This window comes from Felis catus, chromosome D1 (genome assembly GCF_018350175.1).
Source record: "Felis catus isolate Fca126 chromosome D1, F.catus_Fca126_mat1.0, whole genome shotgun sequence".
NCBI classification, from domain to species: domain Eukaryota; kingdom Metazoa; phylum Chordata; class Mammalia; order Carnivora; family Felidae; genus Felis; species Felis catus.
Window position 1 is genome coordinate 109,633,126 of NC_058377.1, and position 26,223 is coordinate 109,659,348.

At 47.9% G+C, this 26,223-nt stretch overlaps 1 protein-coding gene across 5 annotated transcripts in view; it reads right to left on the reverse strand.

Annotated features, from left to right (window-relative positions):
* The window catches only part of PC (pyruvate carboxylase), a 101,890-nt gene that overhangs the window by 42,483 nt on the left and 33,184 nt on the right, over positions 1-26,223 (reverse strand). The window contains exon 1 of one of the 5 annotated variants that reach the window (XM_019812720.3): positions 18,783-18,897. The exons of 3 other annotated variants lie outside the window; for them this stretch is intronic. Coding sequence is in view for 1 of the 2 variants with exons in the window: in XM_019812719.3 (XP_019668278.1) it covers positions 8,074-8,076 (3 nt within the window). In the remaining variant the exon portion in view is untranslated. Of the gene's footprint in view, positions 1-8,073; positions 8,225-18,782; positions 18,898-26,223 lie in introns of those variants that run through there. One more of the 5 variants, XM_019812719.3, reaches the window with a different exon arrangement.

The following is a 26,223-nucleotide window of genomic DNA, read 5'->3' on the forward strand; positions in this document are numbered from 1 at the left end:
TCACCAGGCCTTGTTATTATCTTTTTGGTTAGCCATTCCAGTGGGTATGAAGTAGTATCTCATTGTTTTGATTTACATTTCCCTGATGGCTAATGATGCTGAGCATATTTTCATGGGCCATCTGTCTATCTTCTTTGGAGAAAAGTCTACTCAGATCCCTTGTCCATTCTTAAGTTGGATTATTTGTCTTTTTGCAATTGAGTTGTAAGAATTCTTTATATATTCTAGACACAAGGTCTAGATGCAAGTTCCCTCTGAGACATGAGATTTACAAAAGTTTTCTCCCATTCTTTGGGTTACCTTTTTGCTTTTGTGAGTGTCCTTTGCTGCACAGAAGTTTTTAATATTGAGGAAGTCCAGTCAATTTTTTTTTTATTGTTTGTGCTTTTGCTGTTGTAGATTAGAAACCACTACCTACCTCAACATCACAAAGATTTACGATTGTTTCCTTCTCAAAGTTTTATAGTTTTAGCTTTTGCATCCAAGTCTTTGATCCTTTTTGATTTCTGTCTGTGGTGTGAGGTAGGGGTCCAATTTCGTTCTTTTGCATGTGGATATCCAGTTGTTACTGTACCATTTGTTGAAAAGGCTATTCTTTCCCCCATTAAATTGTCTTGGCACCCCTGTCAAAAGCGAACTGACTCTAAGTGTGACAATTTACTTCTGGGCTCTCAATTCTATTCCACTGACCTATATGTGTGTCTTTAGGCCAGCACCACACTCTCTTGATTACAGGAGCTTTGTACAAAGTTTTGAAATCAAAGTGTGAGTCCTCCACCTGTGTTCTTTTTCAAGATTCTTTTGGATATCCGCTTCCCTTGCATTCCCATGTGGATTTTAGGACCATTGTGTCAATTTCTGCAAAGAAAGGCAGCTGGGATGGTGAAAGACTTTGCACTGAATCTTTAGAACAATTTGGGGAGTACTGCCATTTTAATAATATTAACACTTCTGATCCATGAACATGGTGTGTCCATTTATTTAGGTTTCCTTAAATTTATTTCAACAATGCTTTAGGCTCTCGTAAGTTTTACACTTCACGTTTTTTGTTAAATTTATCCCTAAGAGTTGTATTCTTCTTGATGCTATTATATATGGAATTGTTTTCATTTTCAATTTGTTCACTGCTACTGTATAGAAATACAATTGATTTTTATATATTGATCTTATGTCCTGCAACCCTGCTAAACTCCTTTATTCATTTTAATAGATTCTGAGTGGATTACTTGGGTTTTCCTATACAAGATCGTGTCAGCTGCAAATAAAGATACTTCTTTTTTTCCAATCTGGATGCCTTTCATTTCATTCTCTCTCCTAATTGCCTTTGATGACCAAATTTAAGCTGGTGACTAATTTTGATTTGGAGGTAGCCCCTTCCCAGAAGCAGCAGCTCCTCTGACCCACAGGAAGCCAGAGCCCTTATTCCTGTGCTTGTCACGTCTGTTGAGTGGATGTTTCCACACAGATTTAGCCTTTAGGAGAGGCTTCCCGGTTGGTTACTCTCCACTCACCTACCCACATCCTTCTGCCCTGCACCTAGGGAAGCTGTGACGCGTGAAAGGGCTCCCTTTGCAGGGTGGCTTCCCACAGGTTCAGCCAATGGGAAGCACAGGAGGAGAGGCAGCATGGGTGTATCTTTTCTATGGGCTTGGGTGCCACAGTCCTGACTGGGTGCATCCTGCCACTATGACAGTCCCTGCTGGGCATTCCTGCCTCCATGCTGCCAACCCTCCCTGAAGTCTAGAGGAAGCACTATTTCCTCTCCCGACCCTGTCAAGCCTTGTGGAAGTGATGGCTTCCCACTGCTGTCTGTTCTGGGTGCCTCCATTCCCCTGGTTTGGTGCCTGATTTGCCTTGCCTGATTAATTCAGTTTCTCAGAATCAGTGTGTGACCTCAACCATTCCTGGCCAGGCTTTACTGCTATTCTGCTAGACACCACGCCCCAAGCATCCCTCTGGGAGGAAGGGGTAGAACCTGGCTCAGACAACTTGGTTTTCTGGGTAAACTGACCACATAAGTGCCCAGTCCATGAGCCAAGGAGACGGTGAGGAAATTCAATGGCAAAGTGCTTCAGTGCCCAGAAGGAAGGAAGTAAAAAGCAACTCACATAGGATATGACCTTGACCATGGCTGCTGCTGCTTATTCTCCCTATTCTTGATCCCAGGAAAACATATCTTCGCAGCCCCCTGATCTGACCTTTCACCCTCTGCTTTGGAATTTAAGCACAAAAACTGGACTAGAGGCTTTTCCAAGATAGAGTCCTAGGCATCCGCTATTGTTGGTTTTACCCTTTTACTTTTTACTTAAATGAAGTTAGTTAACATACAGAGCAATATTGTTGGTTTTATCCTAACGACCATAGCCATGTGGCAGGATGTCAGAAGCACTGATAACGTTTGCACGGGCTACGTGCTGCACACCATCTCATTTAATCACCCAAAACCTTATCTGGAGGGTTACGGCCCCAGCTTTGTAAGTATGGAAACAGAAACTCAAGACAAATAGCTTGGTCATGGTTTCAAAGCCCAAAGGCACCCATAGTCCAGTCCGCCCATCATCCCAAATGGTGCCTCACCCCTGGCCTTAATTCCCAGGAGCCCCCTGTGGACACCATCCTCTCCCCTTCTTGCCTCTTGACCCCCAACTACCCTTCCTCAACCATCACACTTGCCCTGGCCACACCTCGGCATTCCATCACCGTGTGAAGGGCTGCCTCCTCTCTCTAGCTGGCTCAGTGTCACATCTAGGCCACCCCCTCTACCACACTTTCCCTCACAGGTTAACTGTGCCTCGTCACGGTCAAGCTGCCCATCAGTGGACAGAGCACCCAACTGAGTGGAAGAGAAACTTCCCCTAGGGTGTTCTGGAGTTCCTCAGAAACAACCAGAGGCTCCCATGCTCACAGGGGCCTTTACCCTGCCCTGCACACCCAGGGAGGAGGGGAAGGCAGGGGAGGTGATGTCAGGGGAGGGGATAACAGGGTGCCTGCCAGGAGCTCCAACCCCTACCCTACTGGGCAGGTTCTAACTTGTCAAGACTCCCTTTTCTGCTCTGCTGGAGTGTTGGTCTGAATACAATAGTTTCTCCCCAGTGTTGAGGGCAGCATCCCAGCTGAGAACTTCAGGCTCTGTGGGAACCAGGCTTTGGGGACCTGAGGTAGTAAGTGAATTAGGAAAGACCCAGGCGGCAGACTGCCCTTCCCATCTTCTCAGTCCCAACCCGAAAGCTACCTACTCCAGGCCGTCTCCTCAGTGTTGCCACCCTCCATCTGAGGGAAGAGGTCACGTGTTACAATAGTTATAAAAACAATAATAATAGCTGTAAGTGTCTGTGAAGTGCCAGGCCCTGCACTAGGTCATCCCCCAACACTTATGAGGCGGGTATTGTTGCGTTTGGCAGTTTTATTGACCTGTAACTTGTATACTATATTTAACAACAATATACTTCTGGCTCTCTGCAGTTTATACGGTACTATTTATTTATTTATTTTTAAGTTAAGAGTCCAGTAAGTATTTTTTGTTTTGTTTCGTTTTTTTTAAATGTTTTTTTATTTGAGAGAGAGAGAGAGAGAGAGAGAGGGAGGCAGAGAATCCAAAGTGGGCTCCGTGCTGACAGCAGAGAGCCTGATGTGGGGCTTGAACTCACACACCATGAGATTATGACCTGAGCCAAAGTCGGTCGCTTAACCAAATGAGCCACCCTGGCATCCCAAGATACTTTAAAAGACACTGTCATTCGCTACTAACATCAACCTTGCCTAGTAGGAAAGGCAGGCATTACCTTCATTATGTTTATTGTTTTAAAGTTTTATTTATTTGGAGAGAGAGAGAGAGACAGAACGAATGGGGGAGGGACAGAGACAGAGAGACAGACAGACAGACAGAAGGAATGGGGGAGGGGCAGAGAGAGGAAGAATCCCAAGCAGGCTCTACACCCTCAGCACAGAACCCGATGGGGGCTCAAACCCACAAACTGTGAGATCATGACCCAAGCCAAGATCCAGAGCCAGACGCTTAACTGACTGAGCCACCCGGGTGCCCCATCTTCAATTAATAGATAAGGAAAGCCCCATTTGCTGACCCACATCACTTCTTGAACTCCTTGCTGCTGCTGACACCACCGTGTTCTTTCACACAACACGCTGTGTCAACAGTCCCAGGAGCTGGAAGGGCAAAGGGAAAAGCAGCCAGGGTCCTGGGGGGGGGGGGGGGGCAGTGAGGGCTGGCAGGAACCTCCCGCTCTGCAGGGCAAGAGAAGCCTAGACAAGGTGCAGGTGGGGGCCAGATGCTGCTGTGATTCCATGGAAAGGGCAAAGTCTTAGAAAGGTCAGGTTCAAATTCCAGCTTTGCCACCATCTGGTCGAATGACCTTGAGGATCACTCCACCTCTCTGCACTTACGTGATATAGTGATAGAGGAACTACAGGATTTGGTTTTCCTCCCTGACTCCAGGCACAGAGTACCGAAAACCCTTGGAATTTCCTGAGTGGTAGGGGAGTCCAGAACAACTTTTCTTATTCATAACAACCCCCTTTCAAAGGCATCTGAGCTGATGCTAATGAAGGGGCTCCTGGTGAGCCTCTAGACAGCTTTGGGAACAAACCATCTGAGTAGAAAGCTGGAACTTTCGAGCCCCACATGGGGTTCTGTGCTGATGGTGTGGAGCTTGGTTGGGATTCTGTCTCCCTCTCTCTCTGCTCCTCCCCTGCTTGCTCTCTACCTCTGTCTCTCAAAAATGAATAAACATTTGAGAGGAAAAAAAAAGCCTCTAAACAAGGAGGTTCAGAGAGCTTCCAGGATGGTGAACGCATCCACACACGCCAAGAGGATGGTGCACCCCAATCCATGCACGCAGGACTCTTCCAGACTTCACCTATATCCGTCCTAATCTGGCTGTCCAACTGGGTCCTTTACAATAAACTGGAAGGAAAGCACTTCTCTGAGTTCCATGAACAGTTCTAAAAAGTTATCAAACCATGGGGTGCCTGGGTAGCTCAGTTGGTTAAAATGTCCAACTTTGGCTCAGGTCATGATCTCGTGGTTCGTGAGTTTGAGCCCAGTGTCGGGCTCTGTGCTGACAGCTCAGAGCCTGGAGCCTGCTTTGGATTCTGGGTCTCCCTCTCTCTCTGCCCCTCCACTAGTGTCTGTCTGTCTCTCTCTCTCTCTCTCCCTCAAAACAATGAATAAACATTAAAAAAAAAACTTTTTAATTACCAAACCTGAGATGGGGATCACAGTCATCTCCAACTTATCGCTAGTTTGTTAGAGGTCCAAAAAGGCAATCGCAAAAGTCCTGCAATTAGTGTCTCAGGTGGGTACTGTCTTGTGCGACCGAGCGATTCACCCATGATGTCTGTGCTAACTCTGGGTAGTGTCAGAACTGAATTGCGTTGAAGGATTCCCAGTTGGTGTCTACAGAAAACTGGAGAACCAGCTGGTGTGAAGAAAAAACCACCCATATATTTGTTGTCAGAAGTGTTATGAGTAGAAAATGGCTCAGAACCTGTCAGTCCATCAATGGAACATCAATCGCAACACAGAGGATTGGCAATTAATCAACCTGCCATAAATGAAACCTCAGACCGTTCTCCTTCAGTGTTGTAAACTATTAAGCCTCAATACATACTCCAAGGGCTATGATTAGATTTCATACAATTAGAGCCATCAAATGTTTATTGAGCACCCATTGCCCATAACACATACTTGAGAGACAGAAGATAAGCTAACACATGGCCTCTGCCTTCAATGAACTTTCTGGGGGCACCTGGGAGGCTCAGTCGGTTAAGTGGCCAACTCTTGATTTCAGCTCAAGTCATGATCTCACAGTAGTGAGATCTAGCCTCTCGTTGGGGTCTGCACTGGGCATGGAGCCTCCTTGGGATTCTCTCTCCCTCTCCCTCTGCCCCGTCCCCACTCACGCTCACGTCCCCACTCATGCTCACGTAAGTGCACTCACTGTCTCTCAAATAAATAAACAAACAAAAAACAAACAGATATCTTAAAGCCTTTCAAAAAAACTTTTTCCATCTGGTGAGGAGACAAGACTAGCGCATTTGAAATATAAGGGATTGGGGTGCCTGGGTGGCTCGGTTGAGTGTCCAACTTTGGCCCAGATCATGATCTCACAGTTCATGAGTTCGAGCCCCGCATCGCATGTCTCTCTCTGCCCCTCCCCTGCTCTCTCTCTCTCTCAAAAATAAATAAACATTAAAAAAAAATTTTTTTTTAAATATAAGGGATATTAAACAGCCAGCATATGCAAAGGAACTGTTTGGAGATAAAAGAGAGATGGGGGAAGAGTAAAACGGTTGAGGACAGCTAAGTGTCATGGAGGAGGGGCTTGATCTGGGTTCAGAGGAAGAACCCATTCCTGAGGCCCCAGTGGGTGGGGGCACCTGGCCCACAGGACATCAGCACCTGCTCAGCATGGACCAGTGGCGAGAGGCAGGGCCAATCAGACTTTCCCTGTAAGCCTGGTCTTGCCTGATTAGTTTAGAGTCAGGGTCGGGTGATGACACCAAGTAGATGCTGATCAGGTGAGGAACCAACAAAAGATGAAACTGGAGAGGTCTAGTGAAATGATAAGCAGAGAAAAATTGTTCATTCCTTCACTCACTCAATATTGATTGAGCCTTTGCAATATGCCAGCTACTGTTAGGCACTGGAGATACAGCTGAACAAGAGAGAAGAGGTCCCTGCCTGCATGAAACTGACTATTGCCTTCTAGGCAGGAGGAGATCAAGGGCACAAATGAGATCATTCCAGACCCAGCCACTCAGATAAATTAAGCACTGACTGTCTTCTTGCCTCAGACTTCCTCCTGATGACAGGACTCCTTTTGAGTCACCCGACAGAGAATAAAGTCATAGAAGCTACATCCCTCCATCCCTGGTCCAGAACACGAGGAGAAAAGGCACATTTCTTACCAATTTTGCTCTGGTAAGTTTGGGACAAAGCAAAGGGAAATGTAAGTCCTCCTTCTCACCTGTTCCTCAAACCGCACACACACACACACACACACACACACACACACACACACTCAACCTGTTACTCCCTTCTTGAATTTTTTTTTTAATGTTTATTTATTTTGAGAGAGAGAGAGAATCCGAGGCAGGCTCCATGCTGACAGTCCAGGAAATGGGCTTGATCTCACCATGAGATCATGACCTAAGCTGAAATCAAGAGTCAAATGCTTAACTGTCTGAGCCACCCAGGCACCCCTCCCTTCTTGAATTCTCATCCGGACCTGGAGGAATCTGGCCTGTTTGCAGTGGAAGATAACCAGGAGCCATTTCAGGCCTGAGTTTCTCCTCCTCCTGAACCGAGGGAAAGGTTTTCTTCTAAGCAAAAGTTGTCTCCCTTTGGATCTGAGCAGTGGGTCCTGCTCAAATGCCAGAAATCTGTTCTCCCAAAATGTGGGTAGTTACATGCTTTCTCTTCACTGCTGTCTAGAACGTAATCACAAACTCAGCTCTTGAAGAGAACGGATCTTGGCCCTTCCATTTCAGATTCCTGAAGGAGAGCCAGGCCTCCCTGTTCTGCAGCTCCAGAGCATTTCGTCAAGGCCGAAACTGGCCAAGGAACTGGGGCACAGCACGTGTAGACCCCTGGGCCCCTGATCTGGTGCTGTACTAAGAGCAGACCCTTCTCCTGACTACTTGCCCCTTCACCATTTCCACAAGGGACCCCAGTCAAGGGAACCACAGGGCCTTTCCCCCAGATATCACCACCACACAAAGGCACTCGGGCCCAGAGCTCAGAGACCCTAGGCCCATCTTCCTCTATCCCCAAGTCCTCAGGCAGAACCCATTTCCACTGTCAAATAGGGTTTGCCCACTTTGGGCTCCTCGGTTTTGTCCATTCCTTTCCAGAGCTGTCCCCACAGGCCTATGAGCAATGATCCAGCCCACCCTTCCCCTGGATTCTTGTCTCTAAGGACTGTTCCCAGAATCCCTCTGCCCTCTTCTTTCCTAAGTAGCAAGTTCCAAAGGGAAGAGAAACAATGACCACAGTGTGTACACAGCCCCACCCGGGACAGTGTGCCTATGACCGCTGAGAGGTGGTCCTCTTACCATTACAGGTGGTCTGCAGAGCCCTAGGGAGGCCACGGCGTTCCTGGTACTGGAATACCCGAATCTGGGCCCTCTACACGCCGCCTGTTTATAATTGACGCTGCCTGTTTATAATTGACATTCTAGGTTAAGCCTCCGTCAATGACTCTCTAGAACTATCCCCTCCCTACAGCTCGGAGGAGAGAGCCAATCTCTGGCCCAGGAGTTGACCTTGAACAGCCTGTTTGAGGGAAGGGAGAAAACAAAACCAGGTCAGGGGTGAGCTGGGAGAGGGCAGTCAAAACCACTGCCTACAGATTAGCGGAAGGATTAAAGGGCAGTGGTGTTTGGCTTTTACAAAGGAAAGAAGGCCAGGGATAGGAGAGTCAGCCAGATGAGAGAGCTTCCGGCCTAAGAAAAGGAGCAGAGAAGGGTGCCTGGGGGGTTCAATCGGTTAAGCATCTGACTTCGCCTCAGGTCGTGATTTCACGGTTTGTGAGTTCAAGCCCCGCGTTGGGCTATCTGCTGTCTGTGGCGCAGAGCCCGCTTCGGATCCTCTGTCCCCTTCTCTCTCTGCCCCCCGCCCCCTGCTCTTCTGTCCCCTTCTCTCTGCCTCTCCCCACCCCCCATGTTCTCGCTCTCTCAAAAATAAACACTAAAAAAAAAAAAAAAAAGAAAGAAAAGGAGCAGAGGATCTGACAGGAGAAGAAAAAAGGAGGAGTTTGACGTCTTCTTCCTCTTGCTGAGACCTAAGTCTCAAGTTGCCCCTCTGGGATCTGGAGACACCCTGGTCCTTTCTCCTCTGGGGCCAGGAGACAGGATTCCTCACAAGGGCACATGTTACCTAGCGGCTCTTATGGGCTCTTGGCCTGGTCTGACTTCATTAGCAAGGTTTTTAAATGCTTGAACATACTATTAAACCCACTCGGATCGATGCATTTAACACAGTGTTATCCTCACGACCTCTCCAGTCCCGAATAGGGATACAGCTCCTACCCCCGGATGCCACCCCATTCCACCAAAACAAAAACCAGCCCAGGCTGAGCTCAGACAAGAGTTCTTGGAGGAAGCACAGTCAATAATGCACACCTCTGTCTTTGCTTAGCTCCCTGAACCCGAGGTCGACAAGTCAGAGAGGCCTCCTCTGCTTCTGAGTTCTTGCTCTCTGCCAGGGCGGGGGGCATCCAGAGAAGGAGGAGGGATAATCCAGGGATGGTCCTGCTAATGAAATGTGGGTGCACCTGCTCTGGGCAGAGGTTCTAAGTCGGGCGGAAGTCCAAATGTCAGGAGTCTCTGGGAGACCCACGAGTTAAATGCAAACTCATTGTGGGAGGGAACCTGCTCGCTCCTCTGGGATCCAGAACCTCACCCTGCACAGGTACTCTGTTCCCACCTTGTGCCCATCTTTCTCCAGAGCCGACAACAAGCAGCGTTCTGCTTCCAAGGAGGGGTGTTAACCACTAATAAACCCTGACAAAGGCAGGCAGCTGCAGATCCCGGAAGAGGAGGCCAGTGACACTCCGGAGGGGCCCTGCCCAGGAACAGTAAGAGTAGAGGGTCGGCTGGAATGCCGAGGCGAGAAACCGGCAGAGGTTCCCTGCGTACAGCACTCTGGCTTCCGAGCCGAGACAGTCCTCATCCTTCCCCGGCATCGGGACAGGCACCCGGTGCCGCTTCCCCGGCTGGAGGCGGAGCAGTGCCACGACTCCCACATCCACCGTGACACTGCCGTCTGGCCGATAAACTGCTGAGAGGATTAGCCGAAGGCAAGAGTTGGCGTCAGGCTGGCACACAGGTCTCGGCCTCATCCAGGGGCAGGGCCAGCAGTGAGACTGGTCTGAAGAACATTTCTACAGCATGAGATCATAGTCCAGTGCTTCACATACCTTACTTCAATCTCCTTAGACCACGGAGAAGACAGGACAGGGACATTTATCCCCATCGACAGAGGGGAACTGAGACCTCCTCAATACAAGTGCAGAAACAGGTCCGAGAAGGACCGGGCAGTCCAAGGCTACAGGCACAGACTGTAGGCAAAGGCACAGACTCTGGGCAAGTACCCCTGGACAGGAAGTGACCAAAATCAGGAAAGATGGGAATCCCTTCACCAATGCTCTGGATATGCTGACAACACGGGTTCAGAGCTGGGTGGTCCTTGCTGCTCATGAGGATAACCAGGCACAAGACAAGAACAGGGCTTCACGGTGAGAAGGACCTGGGTTTGGGTCTTAGCTCTGCTGTGTGACCCTGGGTGAGTCCCTTAACCTCCAAGTCTCGGTTCTGCCATTTGTAAAATGGGCATCAGCAACACATACCTTGCAGGGCTGTTTGCGAAGGCTCAATGGGTCAGATTATGAACAGCCAGTTTCTACTTCCAACTGTTCCCAATTTTTCTCACACAAGTAGAACCTTCTTCATGAGAGAGGTGGGCAGACAGAAAGGAGAAACATATCCTAACATTCTACTGTTTCTCCAACTTGTGTTAATCTTCCAGCATCAAAGAACTCAAGAAGGACGAGGGTTAAGGGGAAAGGCTGGTGGTTGAAGAGGCTCCGTTAGATGGCTGGGTACGTACCCACCTCTCCCTGTAATCTTCTCCCAGGCACCCGCTGGCATCACAGAGGTGCTATGAAATCTGTACCTTTCTTCCCGTAGCACCCAGGTCTGGGACGAGATCCAGGAAGTAAGTCACCTAGCTTTGAGTGGGAATAGTCCCAGGAGCAGAGTCCTGCATTCTGAGAGGAACTGAGAAGACCTGGGCCCATCTAGGGTCAGAGGAGACTGGGGAAAACTTCCAGTGGCACTGATGCCACTCCCCACGGGACACTTCTCCAGCTGCCTCTGCTCATGCTTCATTTCTAGCACATGCAGATCAGGCAGAACAGTAACCCTCACAGGTGTTCCTGCTCCTCCAGATAGAAGCTGCTTGAGACGCGGCCCATGTCTTACTCAGCTCTGCCTGCGGTGAGCATTTCACAGGACCAAAAATATCACCACCGGCGGCAATGGTGGCACCGTGTTTTCTGTTGAGCCCAGCACAGCCTGCCTAGATGTCTCTACCAGCAGTGGGGACACAGAACGCCTGAGGGACTGAGGAGTGGTCCTTGCCCTCAAGGCATTCAGGGCCAAGGAAGACACTAGACATGTAAAGAAGTGAAATGAATTGCTCAGCACGGTGACTACAGTAAATTGCATTGTATATGTGAAAGTGGCTAAGAGAGTAGATCTTGAAAGTTCTCATCACAAGAAAAACAAATGTGTAACTATGGATATTAACTAGACTTACTGTGATCACTTCACAATACATACAAACATTGAATCATTACCCTGTACCCTTGAAAGTAGTATGTCAATTATCCCTCAATAAAGAAAAGTAAGTGAAGTATGGCGGGTGCTGTCATATAGAAATAAGTTGGGAGGGTGAGGGCCTAAGAAGCAGGTGTCAGGTCTAAGCTAGGGGTAGGTGAAGGGGGAATGGAGTACCCAGAAGGGCATCACAGAAGGTAGCCTGAAAGATGAGGAGAGGGACAGGTGGTCTGGAGGGAAAGGAGGAAGGGCAAGCATCCAGGAAGAGGGAGCCATGTGACAGGGACACCACCTGGCTTTGCGTGTTCACAAGCCATGCACAGCTTGGCGTGGCTGGGGCGGCAGGTGCCAGAACAAGGCTGGGGAGGAAGATGAGCTCGTTGCATCACAGCGAAACATAATCATCTGTGCCACGGCTGTCAATCTAAGCAGAACATCCAGCATCAAAAACTGCAGCAATTAACTTTCTATACGATTGTAAAACACTGCCAAGGCCACCAGTTACTATTATTTCATAGTTTGGGTGTTTTGTTTTGTTTTGTTTTGTTTTGTTTTGTTTTGTTTTAGAAGAACAGAAGTGGGGGATAAGGAGTCAGGGTCTGACTCAGTTAAACCAATGGCAAAGATATTCACTGCTGTTCTGGTTCATGGGTCACTCAGATGTGGAAGCAACAGTGTAGACCCTGGGTGTGACAGACCAGATTCAGCAACTCCAAGATGGAACTACCTCTGTCTGTGCTCTGCTCTGGGGGTGGAGATGTGGCAGACAAGAGGCAGATCTTGCATCTGTCCCACCCACCAGGGCAGCTGGACCCCTCTAATGGCCTTGGTCCCCCATTCTTCTATATCACCCCAAATCCAGCCCCAGAGGCATTAAGGTTCTACCACTTCTATGAAGCAAAGCAGGAAGGTAGAATGTCTTTCCTTCATTCAAAAGCGTGTAAGGAATGTCCACTGGGTAATGAAAATGATGCTAGGTGCTCTGAAGAAACAGAGGGAGAGAGTCACCCCCAGACAGAAGCAGCAAGCCACTCGTTTTGATAGCAGCTCCAGGCCAATGAGCAAATGCTTCTGGACTGATCCAATTCAACCCTGGTGTTAATGAGCTTCACGATTTCTAAGACAGCCCCATTCCCTTCGTCCTCCCCACAACTCCCTCTTTCAGTACCACAGCTGGAGCTTTGGGAACGGTGTTCAGTGTGTAACTCACTCTTTGATTTGGGAGTTTACATGACCCTTTGAACTTTCCTCTCCTGGTCTATAAAATGCAGAGTGAGCTGAGTCATCTTGTAGAGCTTCTCTGAGAACTTAACTAGGTCACATATTTTGGAAATACCTAGGAGAGTCTGGCACATTAGAGCTGCCCACAAAAGTAACCCCAATGGTCAGCCCTTGTGATAGCAGCCTTAATCCTTCTCTCTTCCCCTCACACTCTGGGGCTCAATATAAAAGGTAGAAACTCGAACGCAAGTGGAGGGGGTAGGGGGCAGGAACAGTGTCAGTGCCGTACAGGATGATGCCTGGAAAGGGAACTGGACCGTGTATCAGAAAAATCCTGGTCCTACCTCTGCTACCACTGATCAGTGCTGTGCCAAGAGGCAAGTCACCGTGCACTCCGGGCTGCAGTTTCTTCAACTACTAGGCCAGAGACAGTAAGACCAGTCCTTCTTCACAAGAACAGTGTGAACAAAAAATAAACAAGAAATCTCTACTGCAGTGCACTGTGCTACCAAAGCGCCAGGCCCTATGGAGACTTGGTCTAGTTGAGGAGAGAGTCGGCAGGAGGGTTAAACGACAAAGTTAAGTCAATGTATACAGTAAGACAAGCATCAAAAAGAATAAAACAGTGAGGAACAAATATAACAAAAGAAGTGCAAGACTGGTACGCTGAAAACTACAAAATATCACTGAAAAAATGTGAAGACCTAAACAACAACAACAAAACGCCTCATGTTCATGGATCAGAGACTTAACACTGCTAAGATGGAATACTCCCCAAACTGACTCAGTGCAAGCCCTGTCAAAACCTGCAACTTACTTTAGTTGCAGAAATTGACAAGGTGATTCTAAAATACATACAGAATGCAAAGGGAGCAGAACAGCCAAAAGAATCTTGAAAAAGAACACAGTTGGAGGATTCACACTTGCCAATTCCAAAACGTAATACAAAGCTATAGTAAACAAGATAGTGTGGGACTGGGATAGGGGACACATAGATGAATGGAATAGATTTAAGAGCCCACAAGACCCTCATATTTACAGTCAACTGATCTTCACCAGGGTACAAAACAACTCAACAAATGGTGCTGTAACAGTGGATATTCATAAGCAAAAGAATGAAGTCAGACCCCTACCTCACACCATTTATAGACACAAAATGGATCAGACTTAAACATAAGGGCTAAAACTATAAAACTGTTAGAATAAAATATAAATCTCTGTGGCCTTGGTTTCTTAGCTATAACAGAATAAGTACAACAACCAAAGAAAACAGAAATAAACTGGCTCCATCAAAATAAAAAACTTTTGTGCTCCCAAAGACACTAAGAAGGAGAAACGACAACCCCATAGAGTGGGAGAAAATTTTTCCAAATCACATAATCTTATCAGGGTCTAATATCCAGAATATTCATTAAAAAAAAAAAATTTACAACTCAAAAATACAAACAACTTCACAAAAATGGGCAGAAGATTTGAACAGACATTTCTCCAAAGAAGACATACAAATGACCAATAAGTACATGAAAAGATGCTCCACATCATTAGTCATTAGGGAAATGCAAATCAAAACCACAATGAGATACTACTTCCTACCCACTATGGCAGCCATAATCAACAAGACAGACAATAACAAGTATTGGTGATGATACAGAGAAATCAGGACCCTCATACATTGCTGGTGGGAATAGAAAATGGTGCAGCCACCTTGGAAAACCGTGGAGTTCCTCAAATGATTAAATACAGAGTTACCGCATGACCCAGCTACTAGATACATACACAAGAAAAATGAAAAGACACGTCTACACAAAACATATATACAAATAAGCACAATGGCATTGCTCATAATAACCAAAAAGTGGAAACAACCCAAATGTCCAACTGGTGAATGGATAAACGAAATGTGGTATATCCATCCTTACAATGGAATATCATTTAGCCAAAGAAAAAATGAAGTACTATTACTTGTGACAAAGTGAGTGAATCTTGAAAACATCCAAATTTAAAAAAGCCAGAGACAAAAGGCCACATATTATATGATTCCGTTTATATGAAATGTCTAGAAGAGGCAAACCCCAGAGACAGAAGGTAGATTAGTGGTTGCCAGGGGCTGGGGGTCACAGAATGACTTCTGATGGGCACAGGGTTTCCTTCTGGTGTGATGAATATGTTCTGGAACAGTGGTGTTGGTTACACAATACTCAATATACTAAAACCACTGAAGCACGCACTTTAAAAGGGTGAATTTTACGGACTTCAAGCTGTACTACAAAGCTGTAATCATCAAGACAGTATGGTACTGGCACAAAAACACACTCAGATCCATGGAAGAGAATAGAGAACCCAGAAATGGGCCCACAAACGTATGGCCAAATAATCTTTGACAAAGCGGAAAAGAATATCCAATGGAATGAAAATAAATACAGTCTCTTCAGCGAATCGTGCTGGGAAAACTGGACAGCGACATGCAGAAAAATGAACCTGGACCACTTTCTTAAAACATACACAAAAATAAACTCAAAATAGATGAAAACCTCAATGTAAGACAGGAAGCCATCAAAATCCTCGAGGAGAAAGCAGGCAAAAACCTCGTTGATCTTGCCCGCAGCAACTTCTTACTCCACACGTCTCCGGAGGCAAGGGAAACAAAAGCAAAAATGAATTACTGGGATCTCATCAAAATAAAAAGCTTCTGCACAGCGAAGGAAACAATCAGCGAAACTAAAAGGCAACCGACGGAATGGGAGAAGATATTTATTTGCAAACGACATATCAGATAAAGGGTTAGTATCCAGAAATCTATACAGAACTTATCAAACTCAACACCCAAAAAACAAATAATCCAGAGAAGAAATGGGCAAAAGACATGAATAGACACTTCTCCAAAGAAGACATCCAGATGGCCAACCGACACATGAAAAAATGCTCAACATCACTCATCATCAGGGAAAGACAAATCAAAACCACAATGAGATACCACCTCACACCTGTCAGAATGGCTAACATTAACAACTCAAGCAACAACAGATGTTGGCGAGGATGCGGAGAGAGAGGATCTCTTTTGCACTGCTGGTGGAAATGCAAGCTGGTGCAGCCACTCTGGAAAACAGTATGGAGGTTCCTCAACAAATTAAAAATAGAACTAACCTATGACCCAGCAATTGCACTATTAGGTATTTATCCAAGGGATACAGGTATGCTGTTTTGGAAGGGGCACATGCACCCCAATGTTTATAGCAGCACTATCGAATAGCCAAAGTATGGAAAGAGCCCAAATGTCCATCGACGAATGAATGGATAAAGAAGATGTGGTATATATGTATACAATGGAGTATTACTCGGCAGTCAAAAAGAATGAAATCTTGCCATTTGCAACTACATGGATAGAACTGGAGGGTATTATGCTAAGCAAAATTAGTCAGAGAAAGACAAATATCATATGACTTCACTCATATGAGGAATTTAAGATACAAAACAGATGAACATAAGGGAAGGGAAGCAAAAATAATATAGGGCACCTGGGTGGTTTAGTCAGTTGAGCATCCAACTTCGGCTCAGGTCATGATCTCATAGTTCGTGGGTTCGAGCCCCGCGTCGAGCTCTGTGCTGACAGCTCAGAGCCTGGAGTCTGCTTTGAATTCTGTGTCTCCCTCTCTCTCTGCCCCTCTCCCACTAGTGCTCTGTCTCTCTCTTTTTCTCTCTCTCTCTCAAAAATAAATAAACGTTAAAATTTTTTTTTTAAAAAAGTAATATAAAAACAGGGAAGGGGACAAAATATAAGAGACTCTTAAATATAGAGAACAAACAGAAGGTTGCTGGAGGGGTTGTGAGAGGGGAGATGGGCTAAATGGGTAAGGGACATTAAGGAATCTACTCCTGAAATCATTGCTGCACCATATGCTAACCAACTTGGATGTAAATTTAAAAATAAATTATAAATAAATAAATAAATATAAAAGGGTGAATTTTATAGTATGTGAACTGTATCTCAAGTAAAGCTATTATAAAAATACATTTTTAAAATTAATGCACATTAAACCTTCTTAAGAAGTGAAAATCCTTGGACAAACAAAAATTTTGTGTTTGCTTCTTAACCACTAATCAGTAGTCTATATACTCCATGACCTCAGAGAGTCTTCTAGGAAGGAGTGGAGAGCTTTTTGTAAGCAAAGCAAATTCAGTGCTGGGTTACTGTGGAATGTGGTATCCTCACTTACATTTATTAATCTGTTTTAAAATAATAATAATAAATACCTTATAGGCTAACAAATATTTTTCATACAACTATATTTTTAAAAACACTGGGAATGGGGCACCTGGGTGCCTCAGTCGGTTAAGCGTCCGACTTCGGCTCAGGTCACGATCTCACGGTATGTGGGTTCGAGCCCTGCGTCGGGCTCTGTGCTGACTGCTCAGAGCCTGGAGCCTGTTTCAGATTCTGTGTCTCCCTCTCTCACTGACCCTCCCCCGTTCATGCTCTGTCTCTCTCTGTCTCAAAAATAAATAAACGTTAAAAAAAAAATGTTTAAAAAAACAAAAAAACACTGGGAAGAGTGGTATTGTTTTACATTTTTTTTAATCTCTTTAATGTCCAGCTTAATCAAAGATGCTGGATTTTCAGGGTGCCCGGGTGGCTCAGTCGGTTGAGCATCTATCTGACTCTTGGTTTCAGCTCAGGTCATGATCCCAGTGTCGTGGGATCAAGCCCCACATCGGGCTCCACACTGAGTGGAGCCCCTCTGCCCCTCTCCCCCACTTGTATGTGTGTATGCTCTCTCTTCTTCTCTAAAAATAAATAAATATTCTTAAATAAAAATAAAAAATAAAAAACAAAGATCCTGGATTCTCCTATCTGTGCTTCTACATTCAATCTGTTGTGATAAGTCATGCTTATGAAGAAGATCTGGACAACTCGCCCAGGCATGTATTTAGCAAAAGGGAGGAATATTTTAATAACAGCCTTTCCAGACAATTGTGGATACTCCTGTTTGATTCTACACCAAAACTTGACCAACAGTAGTTAATGATAACACGAAACAGGAAACCCTATGAACTTTAATGTACTCTGTTAGGTTTAAATCCACTAGCCCATCTTCAAATATAAATGGGCCTTTTACCCAACATGATTTTGTTGCACACTAGTCATTTAGAAAATACTGGTTCACTGACTTATGCTGATCTTCAAGATGTGGACACATTTTATAATAAAATGTGAAGATACCACAAGTGTAATATTACCACCAAGATCATCAGAAAAGTCTAGGTACCGAAAAAAGCTGCCAAGCTCATGACGTTGGATATAAGCTTTCCAAAATTCCAATTGTGGCTCGACAGTTCTAATTTTGCCATTGGTAATAAATACTATTAGTTGTTTTCTCTGAAGCAACAGGTTCACTAGCACCATTTTTCAAGAAAAAGTCTGTCAAATACCCAAGTCTGAATAACCACAACAGCCAGTTGTGCTTTCAAGTAAAAACAGCATTCCCTGGAAAAAGCGGCTAGTTCAGCTTGCAACCCAAAGAACCCCACAAGTGCTTGTCCTCAAGCCAACAACTGTAGTTCGGCCTGCGGAGCGCCTTCCCAGCTTATCACACAGAATATTAAGGACGCGTACACGCACAAAGAAGAGTTAATGAAATGGCTCTCTTTCCGTAACCATCCTGAAGTGATCTCTGAAAATGGTTTGCTACTCACTTGACCCAGAAAATTCCACAAAATCATACAAATTGAGTGTTCAAATCTTCCTGTTCACTTTAAGAACACACATGAGGGGTGCCTGGGTGATTCAGTCGGTGAAGCATCCGACTTCAGCTCAGGTCATGATCTCACAGTTTGTGAGTTCGAGCCCCGCGTCAGGCTCTTTGCTGACAGCTTGGAGCTGGAGCCTGCTTCGATTGTGTGTCTCCCTCTCTCTCTGCCCCTCCCCAGCTCTCTCTCAAAAATAAACAAACATTTAAAAAAAAAAAAAAAAAAAGAACACACATGAAATTGCCTAGGCCATCAAGGGTATGCATACCCGAATAGCCACCAAGTATCTGAAAAATGTCACTTTGCAGAAGCAACGTGTGTCATGAGGTGACTCCGCAATGGGTGGGGTTGGTAGGTGTGCCCAGGCCAAACAGTGGGGCTGGACACAGGATCGGTGGCCCAAAAAGAGTGCTGAATTTTTACTGTACATGCTTAAAAATGCAGAGGGTAATGCTGACCTTGAGAGTTTAGATGTAGATTCTCTGGTCATTGAGCACATCCAGGTGAACGAGGTCCTCAGGATGCAGCATAGAACTTTCAGGGCTCATGGTTGGATTAACCCACACAATGAGCTCTCCCTGCCACACTGAGATGATCCCCACGGAAAAAGAACAGATTGTTCCTAAACAAGAAGAGGAAGTTACACAGAAGAGAAAGACATCCCAGGGGAGTCAACGAAATGAACCATCTTTACTGAGGCTCCTCAAGGCCGCTCAGTGAAGCCGCCTCTATGCAACAGCAAGCGTAAGGAGGCCAAGGGCTCTGTGCCCCCCGCAACCCCCCACCCGGGCAGTCTGCTGCGGCTGCCCTGACTCCTGCAAAGGCACCAGTTTTGCCCACCGTGGCTTTTGCACCATCGGTGCAAATGTCAACAGAGTGGAAAAGACAAGTCATCTCCTGGTATTATTGTGAAAATCATTCTGACTCAGGGACCCCCTTGAAATGGTCTTGGGGACCCCACTTGAAGAGACACTTGTCTAGGAGGCCACTTCCTACAGACTGGGAGAAGGGAAACCAACTTTAAAACAACCTTCTTCGCCTCGTGACCTAAGAAGAGGCAAAGAGGTGAGCAGAGAATGAGACAGGATTCCTGTTCTGAGTCAGAGCAGGAGAGCTGACTCAGCGCCCTTTCACTGACAGCCTGAAAGGGCCTGGGAGTTTGAGCGGGAAAGACCGCTCGCCTCGGATTTCAAAATCTTACAAAGGAGCTCCTTCCCCGTTTGCTCTCCGCCCCCACACCACCCTTCCATTCCTTTGACCCCAACACAAAAGAGGCACCTTCAATTCTTAGGACTGTCCCCCCTCCTCCCCCGTTTCCACACCAAAGAGGGCAAAGCGGCCAACGTGTGCAGTTGGAGGAGAACAAGGAGGCAAACAGGGAGGAGAGCAGCAAATCCCATCCCCCGCCTTTGCCAGGCGGCCCCCAGCCTGGGCTCACCCGGCATTCCCACCACATTGCCTTCCTGCGAATTCAGAGCAGGCCTAGATTCCTGCCAACTAGCTCCTCAGTTCAATGTGAACACACAGGTCTCCCGGCTTTCCCTGCTGCCACAGCTAGGGTCTCCTGGTAGGGAAGGCCCCTTCTCTCAGCATCTCGGTTCTTACTCCCACCCACAGAGACGAACACAGACCCCCAGGCTCACAGCCCCAACCTCCCACGATATTCAGTAGAACATGAAGTGAGAGTGGGATCGGATTTCTCATCCTAGACGTGACTGCTGCAACAGCAGCAGCAGAAAAGCCAGGGGCCTGGGAGTTCCAACTCGGAAAACAAAGTGCCATTCAGGCCCTGGGGACAAACAATAGGCCCTTATCCTCTTCTGTGGTCTAGGCCAAGAGCTGCTAAGCAGAGCTGGCTGGGCCCAATGACTAGCCCTTGGGCAGGACCACACCTAGGATGTGTGGGCCCCAGGCAAATATTTGGGGGGGGGGGATCTCCTCCTCCACAAAAAAAACTTCAGTCACTCACACTTTGCGTTATCAGCACCATCGTGGCTGTGTAGGATCACAATCTCACGTGATCCTACAAAAGAAATACTGTGGCCACCAGTGGGAGCTGCCCTTCTGGAACTGGGCCCAGACGTGGGACCTTGGGACAACCTCTTAGGACATCTGGTTGTCCCCGCACAGGGCAGAGGGCAGAGAGACCCCAAGGGGGCGATGTGGGTCCCACTCCTTTTCGGGAATGCCGAGCCAGAAAGGCGCAGGAGGTGGGACACAGAAGATTCAGGGGGAGGTACTCCCAAGGGCGGGACCCCTGAGGTGTGCCTGGCCTAAGGGTGGCACTGGCCCTCGGACACAGTCACAGTCATGGGCTTGAAGGGTTAAAGGGCTGCCTTCAAAAAAAAAAAAGAAATCTAGGAACTCACAGCCCGGTGCTTCTTGTTTCCTGATCACCAAGCCCCTGGGTGACCCGAACACGGCTCCGTCTCCTCCACCCACACTCATCCCTGCCTGGTCTCGGCGCAGGCAACAGGTAAGACACCACGAAGCAAGGCCCCAAGGAGACTTTACTGGGAGTTCTTGGAGGGAAGGACTCAGCCTGGTCCAAAGTAAATGGTTGACAAATATGAGGAAAGAACAAGCCCACATAACCCATAAACTGACGATCCGCTCCCAGGCAAGAGAACATTTAACTCAACTTAGTGACACGAACAGACCCTGCCCCTGGGGGCATTTCTGCCCTCATCTCTGTGCCACCAGAGGTCCTAGGGTGTGCCAGCTAGAAGGCGCTCACCAGGAGCCCGACTCTGCCAAGGAGGGGGAGGAGCTGGGGGGAAGGAGGGTGCCACTCCCGTTCACAGCTAGGTGGAAAGCTGGAGTGGCCAAAACCTGCCTCAGGTTCCCTGTGTTCTGCCAAGATCCACACCCAGCAGCCGCCTACTGTGGAGGCAGATAACTGCCCGGCCCGCCCTGCCAAGGCGCTCTCCTTCCCCACCACGCTCTCCCTCACAGCACTTTTCACGGCTATAATTAAACAGTAACAGGCCTTCTGCCTGTCCTCCCTGCTACCAGGCCACCAGGGCTCCATCTCTGTGGTTCCCTGCCGTGTCCAGCAGGGAACATGGGGCCCGGAACACAAGTAATCAGTCTGGGGCCGGGGGGTGGGGTGGGGACATGCAAGTCTCTCTCAGCTACACAGTGGCCCCTGGGGGTGAAGGCCAGCTGCAGAGCACTCCGCGCCCAGTGACCACGGAGACCAAGGGCTCCAGTGGTGATTCGCCATTCAGCCCCGCCCACTGTCTCCACTTAGCCGTGGGCAAGCCAGGCTCAGGGCTACGGATAGCCTGCTCTGCTTGTGGCCGAGCAGTTTTACGCGTGTGGTCTGTGCTCCTAACAAGGTGAAATAGAGCCTAACCTCCCGAGTGACACGGCTGGCTAGAAGCAGCACGCAGCTCAGCCAACTGCCAGGCCTGAGACCACGGCTTGTTCCCCCTGGCAGCCCAGACCTGGCAGAGCAGGAAACCAACAGGCACAGGGTAAATGTCTGTGGCAGTGATAAGCCATTAAGGGGGAGACACAATACTGCAGAATGTCCAGGGGATTGCGTGGATCCAGAACATCTGGACCCCAGGCCTCGTTCTTTGTGACCATCTGCAAAATGAAATCCCTAAATTCCCTCGGGATCACATGTGAGAGTTCTGTGCTTGCCGTGAGGATCTATGCAAACGGGTACAGGTTTCCAGAGATGGGCCTCACCTACTTGGGGTCAGAAGGGAATGGAGAATTGATAACCTGAGAAAAGAGGTCAAGTCTGAAATTCCAGAAGGAAGCTCCTAGGAAAACTGGAAGTAGGCCCGGAGGGCTGATTATCCTCAATAGCAGTCGGTGTGTCTGCTGTTTCTTCCCTGCTCTCAGGTTTTGTCTGGTGTGTGTGTTTTGCCTCAGCTAGGCCGAAGCTTCAGATTAGTTAATCTAACACCTAAATAAACTGCTTGGATGGATGTAAGAAAGTTACCAATAAGGGGAAAGGGTCTGGAAAACTATTGGCATTCTTGTGTAACAAGGCAGAGATTATTTTTTGGCCTGCATTTGGGGGACCCCGGGCAAGCAGCGCCTCAGCCATCAGGGACAGCAGTGCTCACAACTAACAGCCAGCTGTGGGGAGGGCCTTTGGAAGTCCCAGGAGGGCCTCCAGCTACAGGGAGGGGAGAAACTGGAATCCTGTCCACTCTCCCCTAAGTTACACGTGTTCTTACCCCTATGGAACACCCACCATCCACTGCAAAATCTTGACTCCAAATGCCAGCTCCTTCCCTGGCAGCAGCCTGTGAGCTCTCCAGCAGGTAAGGAAAACAACAAATGAAATCCTCTTTCCTCCTCCTAAATAATTTTGCATTAAAGGAGAATTCACACAAAGGCAATTAGAATTCTTGTCTCCACCCGCAGCTCCTGCAGAAGGGAGGCATAAACAAACCACCAGGCCTCACGTCTACTGGAGTCTATGCCTATGCCGCTGTTAACATTTCTACTTCTGACAGTCTCTTTTGGCGGTGTGGGTGAGAAAAGAAGATGGGTGGGAAGATGAGAGGCAAAGGAATAAATAAAGAGAATGAATAAAAGGCTTCTCCACCCCTGAAGCTTCCAGATGTTCGGCTCGCCCTAGCCTCAAAGCAGAGCCCCAGTCAAGTGGAGGCCCGCGGCACTCCCCGTCTTCTCCCTGCAGACTCCTCTATCCAAAAGGGCCTCTAATGTGGCAGCTCAGAGAGGAGACAGACCAAGCCCCACAAGCCTGCAGGCCCCCAGCGCCCACATAAACCAGAGGGTTTCAGGAGAGGCCCTGGAGAAGACTCAGGCAATCCCAGCACCATGGACCCAAATGGGCCATCTCAAGCCACCAGGTTAGTCTCAAGGGGTAAAATGAATGAAGAAAATATTTTCTATTTTCAAATTCCCCCTTCACTCATACCCTTAAAGAGCATCTTTGAGGAACTTGGGGGAGGGGCTTCCTGTGTGCTATCAGAGGCTCCCCTGAGACCTCCAGGAACTTGACAAGTTGCAAAGGAACAGAAGCCGATGCTTGGGGAGGGGGGAGGTAGTGACAACCGTGGAACAGGCTCCAGGCCAGAGGCACTGAATGGGCCAGTCCTGAGGATCTGTGTGCTAGGAATAGCAAACAGACAGCAAGGAGGGGGAGGGGGCTCTAACTCCCAATGCCAAAAAATGAGGCCTGGCAGTGAGGGGCCTGGCCCAGGCTCCCCCTTTGAATGAGGTCAGAATCAAAATCTAGGCCTCAACTCTTTGGGGAAAAGATACTGTATTACTCGGGAGGAACAGGAGTTTATAAAACAGGCATCAGGTCAAAGGCACATCAGTGACCCAAACTTCTGCAAGTGATACTGGTTTGAGAATGCAGGTTTCCACAAAGTCTGGCACAAGACACTCGCTGAGTGAATATACAGATGAATGGATTCAGAACAAGACTAGTTCGATCCGCAGTAATCAGACTAGCAGAGACAAAGACAAAGTACGTATGTAAGTAATCTGGAACAACGAGGCTCACTTTACCACGGGCCCAGAATACACCACGCCACTAGCTGGGGTACAGAGGGAAGGGGAAGGGAGGAGGGGCAAGGCAAGGGAGATGTGTTCTCAGACTCCACATGCCAACAAGACAAACCTCAGCCTGCACAGCAGATACCCTAAACAAAGGTGCCAGGCTGTCCATCCAACGGGGCCATCAGCCCCAGATCTCAGAATACGGGGCTGGGAGAAATACGGGGGAACAGGAGAAACGGCATGGACCTAAAAGCAGACGAGGCGCACGGACTGTCCTCCAGGGACCTGTTGCAGCTTCACAAAGGATCAAGGGCCAACTCTTGGCCACAGTGTCCTGTCAGCTCCAGGCTCTGGAAGCCACCACTATGTTATCACCATACCCTCCTCCGGGCAGCCTCACCGGTGGCTCTCTTCCTCCTACGGGAGAACTCTGACCACCTCGGGAAATGGCACTGGGCCTGGACTCACATTTCCTCACTGCAGAGAAATAGGATGGAGGCAACGTGGCCAAGGACAAGATGCCTTAGCGGGTCGGGGGCTCGACTGCCCCCTGACTGCATCTACTTATACCCTCGCCTCCGCTGTGTCACGAGGAAGACAACCCACTCTCACTAGCGCATCGAGGAGTGTGGCAACAACCTTGCTAAAAACTCAACCGTTTGCTAAAAAAACTCCTCCTTTGCATCTCTTCAAACCCTTGGGCAGGATTATCTTTATCTTCACTTTAGCCTTAAAGCAGCAGCATTCTAGAGATGAAATAAAAGCAAAAAGAAAACAGAGACCAAGGATAATTTTGTAAACCAGAGAAGGACCAAGATGTTCTGAGCAAAGAACCCTGCTTCTGCACCCTGGGCATCATGTCAGATGCTGGCAGGGAAGGGAAAATAAAAGCAAGTGAAGGCTTCGCGAAGGACATCAGCACAGACATGACAAACAGGAAACCCTGGGCCATTGAGAGAAAGGAGCAAGCACGTGGCCTTCTGGCGGAGGGCTGGCCGTGTCGTGCTCTGTCAGCAGTGGCACAGCAACAGGGCCGGCGTGTGGCCTGGGTGTCGGGCCAGAGAGACGAGTCTGAAGCTGAGTTTTGCTACTCCATCACTGCACAACTTGGGGCAAGGCGATCACCCCCAGGAGCCTCAGTTTCCTCAAGGTAATACCTTCGACCTCCAGAAGAGACCACAGCAGAGCCGAACAAACGTAGCAGCCGTTATTATTTCGCTGCTGATTTCTTTTATATAAATTTAGTTCTCCACAAGGGGGGGAAAAAAAATCAACCAGCAGGTACAAAACCACCCAAGAATTCTGCTCTGATTTTCCCCACACTTTGGAAGACCCCCTGAGAATTACAGGCTGACAAGGCTCTACAAAAAGAAAGCTGCCAACCCCTATGCTTCATTTACAAAGGGGTTCCTTCCCTAACCCCCGGCTCAGTTAAACAGGAAAAAGGAGACCCACCATCTTCCTCATTACAATTCCCCTGTGCTTGTGAATGAGGCTATGCGTCCCTTTGTCTGCATCAAGCCCACCCAGAATCTACAATCCCAGAATAGACTTTCTGAAGAAGGAAGGGGGTTCCCGGCAGTCTTAATTTAATCAGAGTGGGGAGGCACTTGAAATCTAAATAAACAGAACGATGACAAGAAGGATGAAGAGGCAGCTATAGATAGATGTACTTTTCATTCAATGAGCACCTGCCCCAACTTCAGATGAAAACACGCTTTCAGTCTTCAGTGTCAATCAGGCAAAGCAATAGCCCCCAGCCCCGGCGGACGTGCATCTACACCTCCAGAGAGAAGTGCCTGCTTATCCTGTGCTCTACCCTTCTTTCCTGTCTCTGGTCCACATCCCTACATGGCTGCGGGTGACATGGGTATGAGTTCTTTGCCATCCACAGGAAGCCGAGGGCCACTGGCCTCTCCATCCCTGAGAAGGCCTGTTAGTTTTGGCCTAGGTCCTAGGCTCTACCTCACCCTGATGAACTGTCCTGTCCAAGTTTGCTGTTAGCCAAAACAGGGGTTTCAAACAAGGACACAAGGAGTACGTGAGCATCCTCACTGCTGGAAAATAACTCCCAGGGCCACCTGGGTGGTTCGGTCAGTTAAGCGTCCGACTCCTGGTTTCGACTCAGGTCATGATCCCACAGTTCATGGGACTGAGCTCCCTGGTGCGCTCTGTGCTGACAGCATGGAGCCTGCTTGGGATTTTTCTGTCCCTTTTTCTCTCTGCCCTCCCCGACTTGCGCTCTCTCTCTCTCTAAATAAATATATAAATAAACATAAAAAAAAACCCTCCCAACAGAAAAGCAAGGTACAGGTGGGTCAATAACATCAGCTGCTAAGTGGACAACGGCCTGTCACTGCTGCCACGTCTCACCTCGATCGAGGTTGCTGAGCCATAAGT